Source organism: Andrena cerasifolii, chromosome 6 (genome assembly GCF_050908995.1).
Source record: "Andrena cerasifolii isolate SP2316 chromosome 6, iyAndCera1_principal, whole genome shotgun sequence".
Lineage (NCBI taxonomy): Eukaryota > Metazoa > Arthropoda > Insecta > Hymenoptera > Andrenidae > Andrena > Andrena cerasifolii.
The window spans coordinates 12,120,546-12,138,518 of NC_135123.1; the positions used below are offsets into that span (position 1 = coordinate 12,120,546).

At 43.1% G+C, this 17,973-nt stretch overlaps 1 protein-coding gene across 6 annotated transcripts; it reads right to left on the reverse strand.

Annotated features, from left to right (window-relative positions):
• Window positions 1-1,629: 1,629 nt before the first annotated feature.
• On the reverse strand, window positions 1,630-17,891 carry Kar (monocarboxylate transporter 10-like protein kar). Of its 6 annotated transcripts, none has more exons than XM_076813998.1 (9): window positions 17,872-17,891; window positions 11,438-11,951; window positions 8,718-8,869; window positions 7,339-7,612; window positions 6,908-7,043; window positions 6,403-6,568; window positions 5,786-6,032; window positions 5,274-5,414; window positions 1,630-3,543 (listed from the first exon to the last, which is right to left on the reverse strand). In XM_076813998.1, the coding sequence occupies exons 2-9, from the start codon at window positions 11,892-11,894 to the stop codon at window positions 3,260-3,262; spliced, it is 1,857 nt and encodes a 618-aa protein (XP_076670113.1). In that variant the 5' UTR covers window positions 11,895-11,951; window positions 17,872-17,891; the 3' UTR covers window positions 1,630-3,259. The 6 variants fall into 6 exon arrangements, with proteins under 6 accessions (XP_076670113.1, XP_076670112.1, XP_076670108.1 ...); XM_076813997.1 differs by lacking the exon at window positions 17,872-17,891 and adding an exon at window positions 17,593-17,850; XM_076813993.1 differs by lacking the exon at window positions 17,872-17,891 and adding an exon at window positions 15,245-15,672.
• Between the last annotated feature and the right edge of the window lie 82 nt (window positions 17,892-17,973).

Sequence of the window (17,973 nt, forward strand, 5' to 3'; positions counted from 1 at the left end):
CACGGAAATTTCGCCAATTAAGTTCGAATTTAAACATAACAGTCCGTTTCCCGATATGGCCCTCCTCGTCGATAACCGCCGCAGCGGCGATAAAAACCGCAGCGACGCTTCGAGGAGCGGAGAATCAACGTCGTTAAACGCTTTACTGGACGCTTTCGATGCAAATTGAACTGTGATTACGAGGAGAGTCTCTTCCCACGGTCGACTAATTTCCCTCTTACCGGTCTCGAACAAATGGAAGCGTACAGGGCGCTCGATCGATGATCTTCGGCTAATAATTCGCTGATAGATTCCCTAACTGCTGTTACTAGGCGGGCGAAGACGTGTGCACGTATGTAGGTCACCCCACAAGGGAAGATCCCGAAGCCGAAAATTCAAAAAATTCTGAAACTTTGTACATATGTAGGGGATTTCCTCCTGATTACAGCGCAATTTTTGTTTGCTGCCCAAATTCACTCGAAGGGGGTGAAATTTACCCTCGAAAATTCAGCTATTTTCCGATTTTGTGTTATAACTCGCGATAGGTAAGAGATAGAAAAAAAGTTTCGAGATAAAAATTACTACTTTTAATTAGATCTATCATTTGGTAAAAAAAAATATTTTACAGTTCACGAGTTATAACAGAAAATCGGAAAATTAACGGATTTTCAATTACACCCCCTTAGAGTGAATTTGGGCAGCAGACAAAAATTGCGTTGTAATCAGGGGGAAATTCCCTACATATTCACGAAGTTTCAGAATTTTTTGAATTTCCGGGTTCGGGATGTTCCCTTGTCAGAGGCATCACTTTGCATCGTTAATTACTACGATTTTAGATTCGCCGGTTGTAGCATCTGCTAAGAGTTATTTATTAATCCTGAAGGAAGAGTGAAGAGAGCTGAGAGAAATTATGGGAAATTGAAGGAGACTGGGATCGATGAAATGAGAGTGATGAAATGCACTAAAGGAGAGTGAAGTGGGTTAAAAAGACAGAAAGGGGCTGAGAAGAACTGTAGGGGACTCAATATAGTAGATGTATAGGTTGATGGAAATAAAAGACTGAAGCTAGACTGCAGGAAGTTGGAGAACATTAAAGTACATTCAATATTTAGAAAACTGGACGAGATCAAAGAAATCTGATGCTCACATATTTAACGACGTTCTCTGTTACCTTTTTATTGGATAGCTCTTCGGGTATACCCTTTGAGACGTTGGTGTGCTGTTTATTCCTCGATGTTAGTCTCCATCTTGACCACTATGGTCGATCATTAGCCGGGGATCTACAGTTTCAAGCAAGCTCCCAACCACCATTACGTACCAGCACATGGGAGCTGCTAGGACCTAGATGATTACTCGTGTAAGCACTGACCGTGGCAAATGCAACTTAACTTAGATGATCCGACGAGGAGACTGGTGCCTACGTGGTGCGACAGAGCTAGGCAAAGTTTATATGCGGATTAGTTTCGAGTAACAGTTGAAAGGTAATAGAAATTTTATTCGTTCTTTGTCGATTAGAAAGTAACAAGGTCATCTATGTTACATTTCAGAGACGTTCTTGCGAGAAATTAAATCGTTTTAAGTGTGTTCTTTTTTAAACAGAATGAAAGCTTGAGGAAGTGCATGGAGGTGTAAAGTACGAAGTACTCCGGGTTTAACATTCTGAAGATTCAGTTTATTGACACGATATTTGTAACATTTTCATTGATTTATTGAGTCCATTTATTCTCGCATAACTTGGCAACAGACTAACTACTTTACGCCTACGTTGTACCTATACAAGTTTACGGGAAAAATAGCTTTCGTCTGCTCCCCTTTTTCAACGCTAAGAAAATATAGTACTTTATATCATTTACTCCTGTCATGGTCGAAGAATTTCTACGTATAAAAAGAACTTAGAATACTTCAGGCGAACTCCAGCTACATAAGCTAAATTAATTCTCAGTCGAGCAAACTAGCCGCAACTGTTAAATAAAATAATCGAATTTCTCAGGCATACGTTACGATCGAACGTCTGATATGTACCTTGCGAAACTCTAAATTGTTGCTCGCTAATTGAGAATGGCAAAATGAGTCGTAAAACGTGTCGACATTCGAATAAAAAACATCGTGGCGTATAAAATATTAGAATTCTCTGTTCAATCCGAATAACGAAGTAGAAAAAAAAGCACGGAACATCACTGTATTCCGTGTTAAGTATCAGGTAATGCGAAACTGTGATTATTTAAAATATTTCTGTCTAAACGTCTCTAAAGATCTACATTTATAGTCGTTTCCATACAACTCCCCCTGCTGTTCGCGAGCTTCGTCGATGGAAAGCAAAGTTTCGTAAAAACCTGTCGAAAATTATCGCGCCCCCCCTCCTGTCGCGTGAAAAGACATTAGAAATATCAGACGAAGTAATAAGAAAAACCTGTTTGTTCAACTTGAAATGCCGTCGTGTCGCAAATTGGCAGGCAGAAAGTAAATGGCATTGTAAAAGTAAAACTATCGTGGCTGTGATTCGTCCGAAAGACCCTTCTGCAGATAGACCACGTTAGTCTTGTCGCTGCATTTTGTACAAGTCTATTCGTGCAAGCGCGTGCTCCGTTAAAAGATTCAGAAAAAGAAATGGTATAAAACAAAAGAAGGAATCATGCTTAAGAGAAAATATGGCAACTTTTGCGGTCTCGAGCACGTACAGTACACCATCCAGAAAATATCCATGGTCCACGACCGTAGAAATTCAACCAACGCTCGAGGAACAATCACTTCTCAACGCCCTTGATCCAGAAAAATATTGTCACGGATATCGGTTACCGGATCGAGAACACGGAGTCTACCAGTGAACGAGAGCTAAGAGGGGCAACCAACTCCTCTAACGAACTTCTGGCCGCCCTCTGGTCTGCCACCGAACGTCTCTACTTTAAGTAAAATTGACTTCGTTACGCTACTATGATCGAACATCGCTACCCTTCCCGCCATCTTACTTCGCACCAACGAGAAACCCTTGAATAGACGGCGTGAACGCGACGCGTCAAGTCCTGAGACCTGACCACGGCTCCAAGGTCCATTCTACGCCCCTGCCAGTTAAAATCTACGATTCCTCTGTACCCTGTACCCAGCGAAAAGGCGCACCTCGCCGCTCAAACCCCTGTTACGAGACAGCGCATAGCGAAACGTTAACATCACCTTGCAAAAGTAGACGGCCTAAACTCGAAGGCCCGCGACGATTTTAAATGCAAATGATCCGAGAGACCACCCAGGGACCTGTGTCGTCAAGTCACCCGCGTTTCTTCCTTAATTAAAACGTCAGGTGTATCGACGACTGCGGCGTCCCTTGGAACAGACCCGCGTCTGGTCTCAGCGGCTCGTTCTCGCCATGTAACAGCGGCACGCTCTCCGAATGTTTCTTACAATCGGGACACTTGGCCGCGCGATCCCTGTACACGGTGCCCTCCCTAAATCCACAGCGTCCGGAGTAGTGGTTGTGGACGTTTCGACGCATCGTCTGCCGATCGGACTGCTCGTGCGGGTGTTCGACGGTCGCCACGAAGCACGGGGACAGAAGGTCGATGCTCGAGTACCCTGTGAATTGCAAGCGGATCAGTTTTTCGAATAGCGTCCGGGAAGCTCCTCCGAGCCCCTCCACCAGCTTTCAGCGATGTGTACTTAGAAGAGTGGCTACGTTTTGTTAAGCAAAGACGAAGAGACGAGTGTATGCAGTGTTAGAAGAAAATGGACGTATACCTCGACTAATTGGTGTTAATAGAAACTGTCTGTTTGAGTGAAAATGTTTGGGTTAGAGGGTATTGATGGAGAGTGGCGGAGAATGGAAAATGGGATTGTTCTGTCAATTGTTTTTTCGATCCATTCGATACGATAAAGTTTACGCAACATTTCACCCGCGGACGGTTTGATTCTTTGTAAAATACACAGAGCGATACACGATTGGAAAACTGGGGAAAAATCTGATGCATAGGTGGTTTTCAGTTGCGCTGTGTGTCGCGTGTACGAAGGAATCGTATTAGTAAATAGAGAAAAGAATCGTGGAACAAACAACTGAGATAGTTTAAATGATTTTAAAATGGCGAAGGAACTTCAATGCTGGAGCTGAACGTACGATGCATTCGAAGCCTGTCTGACTAAACCTGACCTTTACTACTGAAGTAGTTCTACCCGCGTCTGCGCCATCGTTTCTTTTACAATTTCATCCGCAAAATTTGAACCGTGTATCGAACCATCGCATTGCTTTTTTTACCAAGAAATATGGCATTTATTTATTTAACAAATTGCTGAGAAACTTGCAAAGCGTGTGAAAGGAATTTCTTTTGTACAGCACAGATTCAGTTCGATGTTCCTATTTTTCCAATAGAAGATACCTCTAGAAATTAATGGACTGAAAACGTCGAGAGTGATAGAAGTGACGCTCGAATTTCACTGTTTCCAGCAAGGAACCGGCGTGAATGAAAGTGCACTTAAATTTACAGTAAAAGCAATTGTATTCCGTACGACATACATTTCACTCGTCCCGAGGAGCACATTAAGGCCGCCCGAACAGAATACTAACGAGAAAGTAAGCGAACAGCTTCTAGTAGAATGCAAGCGCCGACTATGAATAGCAACATTCGGTTAGATAATGGATGACAGCCGTGTTATATTGCAACCAGCCAAGGCACAATTAAACTATCACCTCGGGGCGCGATAAGTAATTAATTGTTTCAACGTCGCGTTGTCGCGATTAATTCCAATTATTGCGCTAGGCGTTGCTGCAAGTAGGCAAAACAGGGAACACGGACAAGTGAAATCAGAGCATTATCGTCACGTTCCACGAGACACTTTCATTTATCGCCATTAGACGGAACAATCGGCGATAAAGAATGGCAAACATAACGATAATTGTTGCTACCATTGTCAGGAATATTTCTCCATTATTGCCACTTACAATTAGTCAGCGCGTCTGGCTAACTTATATTAATTCCCATGCTGGTGCAAAAAAGTGTCGTGCAGGAAAAAGTGTCGGAGCAACGATACAGAACGCATGCAGTGTTGAAAAAAAAAGAGACTAGAGGCGAAGAATTTTGAGAGAGATTTTCTCGAAATTGTTGGATTCGTTTTACCAATTGCTGTGTCCCCCTCCACAGCAGACGGGTTCGTGTTTTATTATTCTTTTTTTCCCCCGAAAAGCTTTCCATGGAAAGTGTCAAACGCCTTCGTGATAACCGTTTACAAACCGACGCGCACGTGTTTCGATACCACATGGGGAAACAAACTCTGTTAGTTAGATGTGAACCATGGGCAAATACCTGTTTACCGACCATTCTGACAAGCGACCTTGTTCCCCGAGTTCTCTCTAACGGGACCCTGCTCGTCCTCCTTCACGAACTTTATTAGGAACATCGTGAGCGCCCCGACTATGGGTGGTATGCCAGCTAGGAAGAAGGGCAGGTCGTAGCTACCTAAAAAAAAGAAATGAATATATAGGTATCTGTTAACAAGATTCATAAGACGCTTTGTGGGAAATAGGACAGATTCTGGGGTAATTGAAATCGGGTGATATGGAGCCTTAATACTTTCATCGCGAAAATTTTTTTATAGAATCTTTTATGAAAGTTTCAACACCGAGATTATGTGTAATATTAAGTGGAACGGGTGAAGGAAGCGACGAAATTGGAAAGATTATTCAATTAATAGAATTAGTTGAATTAAAATTAGTAGAATTTGTTTAATTCGTCATGCTTTTACTTCAAATATCGGCTTGAAAATTGTGATGGAATAGAAACAGGACGACATAGAATCTGAAAGTAGAGTAATTGGAACATGAAATTACCTGTATGATCGTATATAAGACCAGCGATCGGCGGCCCCACGGTCAAAGGTATCGAGCACATGCCTAACAGGAATCCAATAGCCTGAGTTGCTCCTTCTCGGCCGCATATATCGAAGGCGATCGGACCCAGCAGTGATATGAAGCACCCGTCGAACAGTCCCATCGCCAAAGAAATGAGTAACAATATTGTGAACGAGGGTGTAACAGGAAGCAGCATCGTAAGAACGCCAATGCTAACGAACGATATCTGAGGGAGAAGAAAATAGAAGTCGTATTATTAGAATGGAGGCTCTTAAATCGAATATTTTATTTCCTCCACTCGTGTCGCCTAGGAGTTCGATAAATCTGTTACACACAAATGAAGTCCCTCCGGTTGTTGAAATTCCTCTACACTACAAGTCCCGCCAATAATGGCACAAGTGCCCTGGCAATGTTCAAAGGAAATCGGTACACTCTCCAAATACTTTCATTTACAAAAAATCGTTAAGCCTCGACACTGAGAATAAACTCAACGATCCAAAGCCTTTAGCGATGAAAATAACTCCGCTCTGAATAATAGGATCTTGCTTCACACACGCCAGCTGTTCCACTAGAAGGGAATTTATGAGCTGATTTACCTGCTGTAACAATATCCTGTCCACCCGCGGCAAGTCGGCGATATAACCGAAAAGCAATCGACCGATGCCAGACGTGATCCCGATACACATGATTGGTAGCTTTCCGTCCGCGCCCTTGAACGTGTTCTCAACGAATTTCCCTATATGAACATACGGCACGAAATACCTGAAATGAACATTCTCATTGATCTGAAAAGCCATGTGACGTTAGACGCTACGCGCTTTCGCTGCGGCGGTTTCTCGCGCGGTGGGTTTGGATTACACCGCCCGTGTAACTTGACGTCTCCGCGGAGAAACTAGTCCTCTTTCGCAACCTGCTGCCCGGCTACAGGCCCCGGCCGCAACATCTGCGGGCGGCTGAAATCGTTTTAAGTGACAAGCGGTATTCGTTTCTGCATTAACGGGTCGCGAGGTACGCGACACCGATATCGAGGGGGCTGGCTCGTGTTGCAGCGAAAGCGTTAACACGTAAATGATTTCTCGCTGGCTTAGGCTTCGTACTAACCCGAACAGAGCAATGGGGATAGAACTGGCCCAAACCACGTATCGTTTCTTCCTCCAGATGGAGACGTTCACCACTGCCTTCAAGCAAGTCTGGAAGCTTGACTTGGACTTTAATTGATCCCGTGGCGGAGACACGACTGAAAAGTAATTTCCAAATGGAGACATGCTTGCGGGGTGTTCGTGTTGAAGGAGAAGTAGGATCGATTAACGTTCCCTTAGATCAATAACTGATTGCTCAAGGATTCGGTGGAGTAGTGGAATAATAGTAGCATGAATTCAGAAAGAGTCTATAGAGCTTTTTAATTCCTTGACCCTTTGTATTTGTTAGCTTCCTATGGTAATACAAGAATGGCGCACTAAGGTTCGTGTAAAGGATTCCAGCAAATTAGGCAAGAAGATAAGAAGGAATGAATAATGGAAGGTTGTACTCACGTGGAATGGGCTTGAAGAGTATGGCGCATGCCATGACGACGGCGGTGAGCATCGCCAAGCATCTTAACGTCCCCTCTAACCCAAAACGGCGGAGTATCACCTCCATGAAGTATGGCATAAGGATGGTGAATATCGAGCTGCCAGCTGTCACGATCCCATTCACCAAGCCCAAATATCTCTTAAAATAATGCCCTAGGATCGCCAGACTCGGAGTGTAGGCAAGACTCGCGCCAAGGCCGTACATGATTCCGTAGGTCAGATAGAGCAACGCCACCTGAAGCACAGCGATTCTAGACGTAACTTGAGTCGGCTACAAAAACGCGAGAATCGTGGCAAACTCTTTTTATTCAGAAAGACAGACTAACAAGGGGAGGAAACCATGAGGCACCTTTTGATGAGCCTTGGCACGATGAATCGATGTCGAAAATAAGTAAATAGGTGTCCGAGCGTTTCTGCCAATGGGCCTTAATAATAGAGATATTTACATGGAAATTATAAAAAATTTCATAGTGCGGTTTTAATGGGTAAAAATCCCACACTACCCTAGCGCCCCCGGGGGATTCCCCTCTGAAGGAGTCGGGGTGCCTTTTGAAGATTTCCACAAGTTAAAAAAAATTTATAAAGTTTATTTAATGTGGAGACATCTTCAAACGGTAAAAAAAATTTATACAATTTTTTTTTAATGTGGAGACATCTTCAAACGGTACCCCGACGCCTCCAGAAGGGAATCTCCCGCGGGCGCCAGGGTAGTGTGGGATTTTTACCCACTAAAACCCTAAATTCTTAATAATTTACATGTAAATATCTCTATTATTAAGGCCCATTGGCAGAAACGCTCGGACACCTTATTTTCGACATGGATTCATCGTGCCAAGGCTCATCAAAATCGATGGGTGCCTCATGGTGTCCTCCCCTTGTAAGTAATGCTTTCTGTAAAGAATACAATCGAGTCCACTGGGAAGACTCTATCCATGTGTGAAAGAATAAGGTTTTCTGGAATTAAGGATGCATTCTCCTCTATCTTTCCCCATTTTCCGAGAAGACGCGTACTGCGTAATATAGTAGCTGCCAAGTGTTCCTTTACTTAGTCCATTAGTGGTAATAGTAGGCAAACATGTCTATCAAGTGCACTTACGACACTGACTACTCTAAAGAGTTTCAGTGAGATCACACTGCCTTCGTTTCCGCTTAGGTGTGGATAGGGTCAGAAATTTTTCGAGAGAAATTTAGGGTTTGCTCTATTCGCAGTCCTGGTTGTTAAAGGGTATGCGAACTCGCGACGTAGTTGCAACGTTTCTTCAGCCAGTACCAATTGAAGCTAACTCTGATTAGCTTCTGGTAAGTTACAGATAGTAATGATAGAATAAAAGTCTGTTTACCTTGCTCGAGAATATGGACGACAGAAGCATACCACTGGACGCGAGGGCGCCACCCAGAAAAGTGGTCATTTGAATGCCGATTTTATCGGTGAGAATGCCAGAGATCGGCGATAGGAAGAACGTGGTGCCGATAGTTAACGACCCCACCAAGGCTGAAACAGAAAAGAATGCGCAGAAACCTTTTTAAACAATTGCATCGCGACGATTCTACGCGAATTCGGTGCGAATAGAAATGCAGGCGGTGCACCCTTCGATTCCTAGTAAGAAGTCAGTGTGCCCTATTGAACCATGGCGAATATCAAGTAGATAAATGTTTTTATCCAGCTTTTCAGACCCACGCACGAAGGAGATAACACTTTCTCCTTATTAATTATCAACATGCACGCGATATCAGTTAAGGATAAAAATAGCTCGTTCTCTTCTCTGGCACGAAAATGCTAATAAATCCGAAAACCAGCGTGGGGAACGCGATAGTGTACACTTTCCCGTTGCTCCTCGCAGAAGACGCCTCAACACTTGTCTGGCAAGCGTTCTTCTGTCTCCAGTGGCTTACTAACTTTCCATCGAACTACCCTCCACAGTTTCATCCCTCAAAAAAGAGAATACCCCGATTTTTGTTTGTTCGCGGTACCGTGTAACTGCGGCGTCTCAACAAATTCGGCGTGGAAGATGTCGCAGATGTTCCTCGTTGATGAGGACCTAGTTTTACTTTTGCAGAACGACTACCCCTAGATTAGTATTATTTGACCCTCGTTACTATTAATGCCCGTGTAATTGTCGATTAATTCAGATCCAGGTTGTCCAGGACATTGACTCTGCGAATGATTAGTCTGATCGATCGGTTTAATTGATACGCTGCCCGAAGTAATTAGCCCATGGTGCATTTAACAACGATCGAGCCTAAGGAACTGTCGATACGCAGAATTCGCTGTCCGAAGCATATGTACGGCTATTTAGGCCACGAACGAATTAACCGTGGAATTATATCGTGCGAGGCCCATTCTTATCAGAAAGTTTAACAGTCCAGGGTCCGTGTAATTAGAATCATTTGCCACCAATCAATCGTGAATATGCCTGAATGGATTAAAGCAACGCTCCACTCACGGGCACTGTTGTGCCGCGGGAGAAAAAATCGTGGGACCATCGAGATCGCGGGTCTGTTCGTTGAATTATTTTCTGTAAGTTTAAGTAAAGATGTCGAGGTAAAGATAATGGAGTCTGTGACACCTTTGATTTGGTTGGCCAAGAATTTTTTTCCACAAATCTCTTGCTCCGTTACAACAACGCGAATGAAACGTAGACAGTTCGACGACCTGTCGCTAAAAGGAACTTATTAGATAATACGTTATCGGAATAAGAATTGGTAAATGTTAAAAATGGTAAGATAGCGCGGTTCATTGACTGCACCGAGCGTCTAACAAAGATTTACAGCGGCAGGGACGAAAAATTAGAATTTTCCTAATATCCCATAAATCAAGCGTCTCCGCTTCCTTTTGATATTGTCGCGTAATGGTGTAATAAAACGTCGCGAAAGAAGTGCACGCAGCCTCTTCTGTTGTTCTCCGCAATACACTTTGAAACAGTAATTGTGTCACAGGCTTGGAAAATGCAGATCTAACGTCTGAACATATTCTACGTAATTCTTATTGTTACTATCCTTGCACAGAATATACTGTAATATAATATATAAATGCAAAATATTCCTCGGAGCTTTTGTTTGTTTGCAAATAGACTCTACATTATGGAAATCAAATACTGAGCCCACAGTAGTAAAGACAGTCATTGAACCGCCACTATTTTCCAATTTTACAACAGCAAAACGGTATTTATATATACTTCAAGCATTAGTGCTCGAAATCCGTTTCACCGATCGTATATGTGCGTTGAAATCACGGCTTTATCTTATCATTACCTTCATTATTTAATCTATCAACGAGCAACGCATCGAAACAAAAAATATAACCATTTCTACACGCGCTACTACTCGTACTTGTTATACTATTTCCACAATATTGTATGCGACAAGAAACCTGAGCCAAAACCTTAACTCTAGCTTAAACGTCACACCGCTACATTTCCCAACGAGATGAAAGTATTCATAATTTACAGAAATTGCAACGCAGATATTTCGTCGGATCAAAAGCTGTTCTTCAATTCTGCAATTCTACCCCGATATCTCGTTTTGCATTTAATACACCATCGAGCAAAGGTATTATAGCGATAGCTACTTCCTAACTCCGCCACGAGAGGGCATTTCGACCGATCCCACTTTCTCGCAAGTTCTCCCTCAGCTACCGATTTCTATATATACCTGTATCGCCTACCTCCTAACATCCCCGCGTCTAAAGCTGGGCCTGCTGGATAATCCTTACCGATTACTCCACCTAGCCAGCCCAGGGTGAAACGCAACCTTCCTTTTCTCTCTTCTTCCGCCCTACATTCAAACCATTCCACAATCCCCCGCCAAATTAAAAATATTATTCTGCAAAGTAGCTGTCGATGCGGGAAAATAAGTCCGTGTGCCATAAGAAGATGATGACTAGTAACGAGAAAAAGGAGGAGCCTTAGTAAAAACCACTGGATTGAAGATTATAAGTCCTTTCACGCATGCAAAAAATATGCCCAACAGAGAACCTCGCTCTCCTCGGTGTATTCCATCCACCTTCCTTTACATTATCCTTAATCGACTATTCTTAAGAGGAGCAGCAAGACTCACTCACCCGCCTTGGAAGATGCCGCGGTCTCCCCAGATTCCAGCAGCCGCTTCTGAAGCTCGAGGTAGATCAACGAATACGTATTAATCACACTAAAGAGCACACCGTTGATAACGAAACTGCCGACCATGACCATCCACGCCCGAAGCCCGCCATCCGGCGGCGTAACGATGTTCTGATCGTTCGCCTCGACATCCTTCTTCAAGTTGTTCATCGACGTTCGATCATCCTCGTCCTTATCCGCCTTCTTCGATCTGCCGATCGCGCTGTCGATTTTCACCGACGCGGACCTTCTGTCCGTGTCCAGCAGCGGATTCCCTTCCGTACTCGAGTTAGTAGCGTCGTCTGACCTCTGAACGTCTTGCGCGTCCTCGCTCATTGGACGTCGGTCCACGATCTCGTCTATCGCGTTCGAAAGGTCACTGGAACTCCGTTTCGGATCCACGTTCTCTGCGACCGTCATCGTTCCCTGGCTTTTCCTGGTCACACTTTTTCCGCCTGATTATCGAGCGTTCGCGAGCTGCACATGAAACAGAAGCGGGGAAGTAAATAGTGTTATCTCTCTCGTGGTCCGCCATGGGATGACTTGTGGCGGATGAAAAGTAAGTAAGATCAGTTTCTGGATCATATAAAACTGTTCGCGTGTTCAGGTGGAGAATTGTGATTAAATAAATCGTATTTCAAATTAACCCATTTACATCACGGCTGTGAACTGGTACGACCTTATCTTACAGCCACAACAGTAAACCTGACCAAACCATATCGTCATATGTAATTTATCGAGTCATTCATTTTCCGCTTCGTGATGCAAATGAGTTAAGATTCCCGAGAGATTGTACCAGGGAACTGTGAACCTTAATCTGTCAGCGACCACCACGTAGGAGGGGAAGTATTGGCAATGGTAAAGAAATAGCGAAGCAGTAGGTTCGACAGGTTAATAAATTCTTTGAATAATATCCTGTCTCATACATGAAAGCTCCCATGTAAAATCAAACGATGATCAGAAAGCGAGACGAAATGCACTGTGTCAAGTATGCTCTAATGCGACATGCCCCACTTAATGAAGCACGAAATAGAATCCGCTTGATAAGAAGCCGATGCGCACGTGCTTCGATAGCAATGAATTTGTCCCAATCCTCGATACCAATGAATTTGTCCTACATCTTCGAAAATGCAATTTTAAATGAACTTATGTATCGTTGAGAAAATGTAGTGTTCTTTTTAACATAAGGCAGTGAAAAATAGAACGACAACGATTCTCCACGTAAAACAGTATATATGCGGTGTCAAGCAATTTGCACGTCTTATCACGTGCTGATAAATGTGCATCAAGCTACATATATTCAACCCGACGATTAGAGGCAGTATATCGAGACCAGTGGCGTCAGTAGCGATGGGTTTACTCGCGCGTCATATTTTTAATAGAAATTATAATAATATTCAGAGAATATTCTCTCTTCACGAGTCTCTTCGAATTCTGCTATATCTTCGCTTCGCTGGGTCGCACTAAATAAACATTAATTTCTCATTCCGCTGTTTAATTAACGCATGGGTAAATACAGTCCTTTGTATAAGAAAACAGTGCTCTCTTGCTACAACTTCTCACGTGGCAGCACGTGCATATACGCTCTTGAGCGGTCAGCATTTAAATTGCGCGCGTCGGAACTTACACTTCGACACTTTGGTCGATCATATTTCAAACACCGAGCCTCGGAACACGTAACTGTAAAGAATCTTTTAATTTCACGAAAAGAGTTTAAGTTTCATTGCCTCATATGATTCTGAGTCACCATACTCTTCGTTTATTAACAGATGCATACACAAAAATCGAAAACTACCAATTTTATGAGGAAAAACCAAGAAGCAATTACTAGGGCAAAGTGCAATCTACAAATAAAAAAGGTTTACGCTTAAAAGTCAACAACGTGGCATTTAAGTAATTAATTTCAATCCCCTCTTTATACTGGGATACTGTGCTAAGAATATTAAAAAGAAATTATCGAAAAGAAGTACGTTCTAAAAATAAAGCCTACAGTGGCAACGAAGTGGCAATGCATCTTCTAAGAATACTAAACGGCCGGGCCTAATTCAAGCAAAGCCCTGAGGCGAATGATAATATAATGGAGTAAGTAAATTATAATATAATGGAGTTAGTACGCGGGGGAAAAAGAGAATGCGTACAAAAGGGCGAAGGACGTTCTGTAAAGTTCTTCGAAGAAGAAGGTAGACAAAATTCGGCTGTCTCGTGGCGGAATATAGCGGCCTAAAATTAATAAATACCTGGAGTTTTAATGAATTTTAATGAACGCATAATCGTCAGAATATACGGAGGAAATGGAGCGCCGAAAGAAAATATTGGATGAAATAATGTTCCCAGGAATTCAACTTTATTCCTATCTCCATCGTTCCTTCTATGTGATAATACAAACGTGAAAGAAAATCATTCAAGACTTTTTAACTTGCCCTCGAAACGAGAAGCAATTCGGAGATACGCGGTTATTTTATCGAGTCGCGTGTGCTGTTTGCTCAAAACCATAAGATCTGTTTTCAAAGTCTCTTTCAACCTTGACACTAATCTGCATTCGAATTGAGTGGTTCAGGAATGCAGAAGGATATCACACTTGGCTCCCATGTCGATCAACCATCGATTAACCCTCTCACGCATTTGCGCGTCGGTCGTTATTGATAACACATAACGAATCCTATCTTCGAGGAAAACGGGAGCCATTTGGTAATGGCGCAGCTCGACAGAGTTCCTTTGTAAAAATCAACCAGGAAATAAACAGGCCCAGTACTTTCACGACCGCTATCAATTAGAACCACTCCTCTGTCTCGTGTTCACTAAAAAAATGTACTTGTCGTGGCAATTGAAGCGTTGGAACATTCAAAGATTTCCTGTCCATCGACCGACAAGGGACTTAGGCGACTTAAAAGTGATCTACCCCGAGTACTAGTGACTTTACACTGTCACTTATCATTGCATTGTTCCAGCGTTCGGATCACGCTGTTGTCAACGACCCATCGATGAAGCCACAGAATTACTTGACCCAGCGAAGAAGAAGGCGACGGGAAGAGAACGGAGGCTGCTTCTTCGTCAAAGCAATCGTGCAGAACGGGAAGTAGTCACGGAACTCACCGAGCACTACAGAAAAGCGTCCACCTATCAGTTCCTAAGGTCGTTTCACTCTGAAAGGCGAGATAACTCTCGAACACTTAAATCGTAACTTCCATTCAACGATTAATGTCATCGCGCGAACAATGCCGCTTACTTACGGCCACAAAAAGAAAAACTGCCCGCGGCGTTGCACGTGCAATGCATCCGCGACGCGCGAAAGAGGCTCGCGCGCGCGTTCGACTAGCCGAACCGTGTAACCGAAAATAATGGAACGATCGTCGCGAGCCGTCCCCACTTTCCAATGGGTCCGCGCGATCTATCGCGCACACGGCAGGCCGTGGAAACGAGCTCGCACGCTACTCTGACCGCAAGCCCACTGCAACTTTTCCCTAATCTTGCATCGAGGCTGTCGCTCGCGCGAAGATCGGCGAACGACACTAGTAAATCATCATCGAGACGTACTTCACGGGGTTCACGGCTGAAGGTCGGCTTCCTATTCCCTCCGTGCACTACCGCGGGCATCTAACAATAAACGTGACTGCGCCAGCGAAAGCAGTGAAAGACACCGAATAAGTGGAGCGGAGGGGGAATAGACGGTTCCACGAGGAGCAGAGCGTTCGGAATGTAGGAAGCGGCGGGCAAGGGCGTAGACAAGATCGACGCGCAGGTAGGAAGAACGTAGGATTCGTTCGAGTTACCAGTTCGAGGGTTTCGTCGCACGGTGTGATAAAGCGTGAGCCCACGCGCCTCGCCTCGCCTCGCCGATCGTCTTCTGGAGCCGACGTCGTCCCCTCCGTCGATGTGACCGACGACAGGGTCGGGCATAAACTAAGTGGCCGGCGTTATTCGCCAGCGAGCGAGAGGTCGAAAGTTCCGCGTTAAGAAGAGGGCCGACCAGCGGTCAGCGGAGCGAGAGAGCGAGCGCGGGGAGTGATAGGCGAAGAGGAAAAGGGGTATCGCGCTGGCGACCGCGGCCTGCCCCGACTCTGACGAGACTTGGCCGTGCTGTATCGCTAAACGAATCATGTTGCCCGCTGGCCCGCGCAACGCCGAGCCGCCGTAAGTAAGTTTCTCGCTCTCCGAGCGAGCTAAAGCGAGCCCATCAAAAATCCACGCCCTTGCCAGACGGTAGGGCAAGGGAATTAACTTTCCCGGCTTGGCCGGCAGCGATGACTTCATACGAGCAGGTTCGCTCCGACTGGCGAAGTAAGTAGATAAATGGCGGCGAGCTTCCTTGCGCGGCGAAACTGGGTAAATACGGTTTTCAGGCCTCATTATTGGGAATAACGCAAGCCGCACTCGTTGATACATTTATTGCACTACTTGCTACAAGGGAGAATTTAAATTGACGGAATGGAATTAACCGTGAGATGGTGCGCGCGTCGGTGGGTAGAGATGCTTTCGCGAATGCTTCGAGGGATTCGGGACGGACGAGGAGAGTGAGGTATTAGAAATGTAATGTTTCGTTACCCACCTTCGTTTTAAACACTTCTAGCTTTCTGGTAGAGATGTGATCTGACGATTGCGTTCGGGGAATGATGAGAATGCTCCGCGTACTTACTCGTTGAATGATAAGTGTAGAGTTTAAGAAGTCAGCGAGGGAATCGAATCTTTTGTAAAAATACAATATTTGTAATCTTCGTTATACCAAAAGTGAGATGATATCTTTTATGTGTCAAAGATAAACACTGTTTTGGTTGTGCACTGTGATTCTACTGGTACGAAAAAATCGCGCGCCCTGCCTTACCACGACGGCAGAACCGGTATCGAAGTTTTTGATAAATTATTCAAAAATTTTCCACGCACTGTTGCGTTCGCTTATCCTTGGTGAATTTTAAACGATACAGTGCGTCAGAGCAACTTCGATGGAAGGTACTTTCGGAGAAATCGAATATACCGACACAGTTTCATTTAATAATTGTTGCTTAGAATTCCGTAAAATTTAGTATTTTCCTGTTCGTCTGTTTCCTTTTTTGCAAAGGTTTTCCTTGTCAAAGATTTGATAAGAAAAACATAGAAAGAGAGGAAACGGCTGGTGTAAATACGCGAAAGGTCGATGCGTAACGCCCGGTCGAAAGTACAGAGATGAAAAATTTACTCGCCGAATAATACCTTACGTAGAGGTAGAATTTTCAGATGAAGTAAGGACGAAGTTTGAACAGGAAATATTAAACAATCTACGGTGTATTGCGTTTTTGCATTTTAAATGGATCGGTATATCGATCGTTTTCAGACTTACCGCGTGTCGTTCATGCAGCGAAAACAGAGGATAAAAGTATGAAGTCGCACGAGATGATAGTTTCTTGAAAATTGGAGGGTAAGTACTGTGTATTAAAAAGAAGAAACAATTGACTTCTATCTTATTGGTCAGCTTTTATTCTTTATCGACTTTTTAATTCATCGATTATGAAAGTTAGATATTGCTGTACTAATGCAATTTTTTTCTATATTTGCTAAGTGGATTCTATAAAAGTTTATAAATTCAGAAACATGAGGGAATAAGCTGGAATTTTACTTGGTTCTTGTACGTTGCATTTAGAATAGTAGGAACAAAATGCTTTTGTGCGCATTATAGATAGAGCGCATTGTTCCTCAACCTTGCTTTTACTTATATATTATTGTTTTGCGTTGAGAGGAGAATATTCATGTGTAAAGATCATTTATTATATACCAGTATTCCTTTATAAAAAATATAAAGTAGATTTCGCATCATAATTAATAACGCTTAGAATTCAAGAACATCCTACTTTGTAAAATCTGATATTCTGTGTTACTTCTGTGTTATGAATATAATGCCACTGATAAAGTCAACCTTATGCGATTTTATATTGAGATTAGAATTTATTTATCTCGAGTGGCCCTTTTTTATTATAAATTACAAATTACAGTAATCTTAATTTTATACAACTTCGTATAGCTTTAATGCATAGAGCATATTCTGTTAACGTTCCATGAATAACCCTCACTGAATATCGTGTAAGGTAAGAAATCGCAAAAGGTTTTCATAAACATGACTGCTAAACTAAAAGCATGATTAATTATGTACCTTAATTACACATAACTAACAATAATAAGAGCACATTTATTCAGGCCACACTGTCCACTCGTTTTATTACTATTAAAAATGTTTTATCTTCTTGTAATTTCACTACATTATTACACAATAAGCTAACAATTGCACAAGTTTCGTAAGATTAATATGTAAAATTAGTTTCACTAAATATAATATTATTCAACACTCAACATATTTAAAAAGAGTAATAACAGATCAAAACAGCTGTCAAGAACAAATAGTTTAATCAATAAAACACATGCACAATCTAACCTTATGTTCTACCATAGACGAGGAATAAGATAGACCTAACATCCAATGTAAATTTTTGCCACACAGCTCGGTGCTATTACAGCCCTAATACCACTTTTGTGT

Coding starts and splice junctions, on each gene's coding strand:
- Kar (XM_076813998.1), bottom strand. CDS start 11,894: ATGACGGTCGCAGAGAACGTGGATCCGAAACGGAGTTCCAGTGACCTT. Junction 8,870..11,437: donor CGCGGCATCTTCCAAGGCGG/GTGAGTGAGTCT, acceptor TTTCTGTTTCAG/CCTTGGTGGGGTCGTTAACT. Junction 7,044..7,338: donor ACTCTTCAAGCCCATTCCAC/GTGAGTACAACC, acceptor ATTACTTTTCAG/TCGTGTCTCCGCCACGGGAT.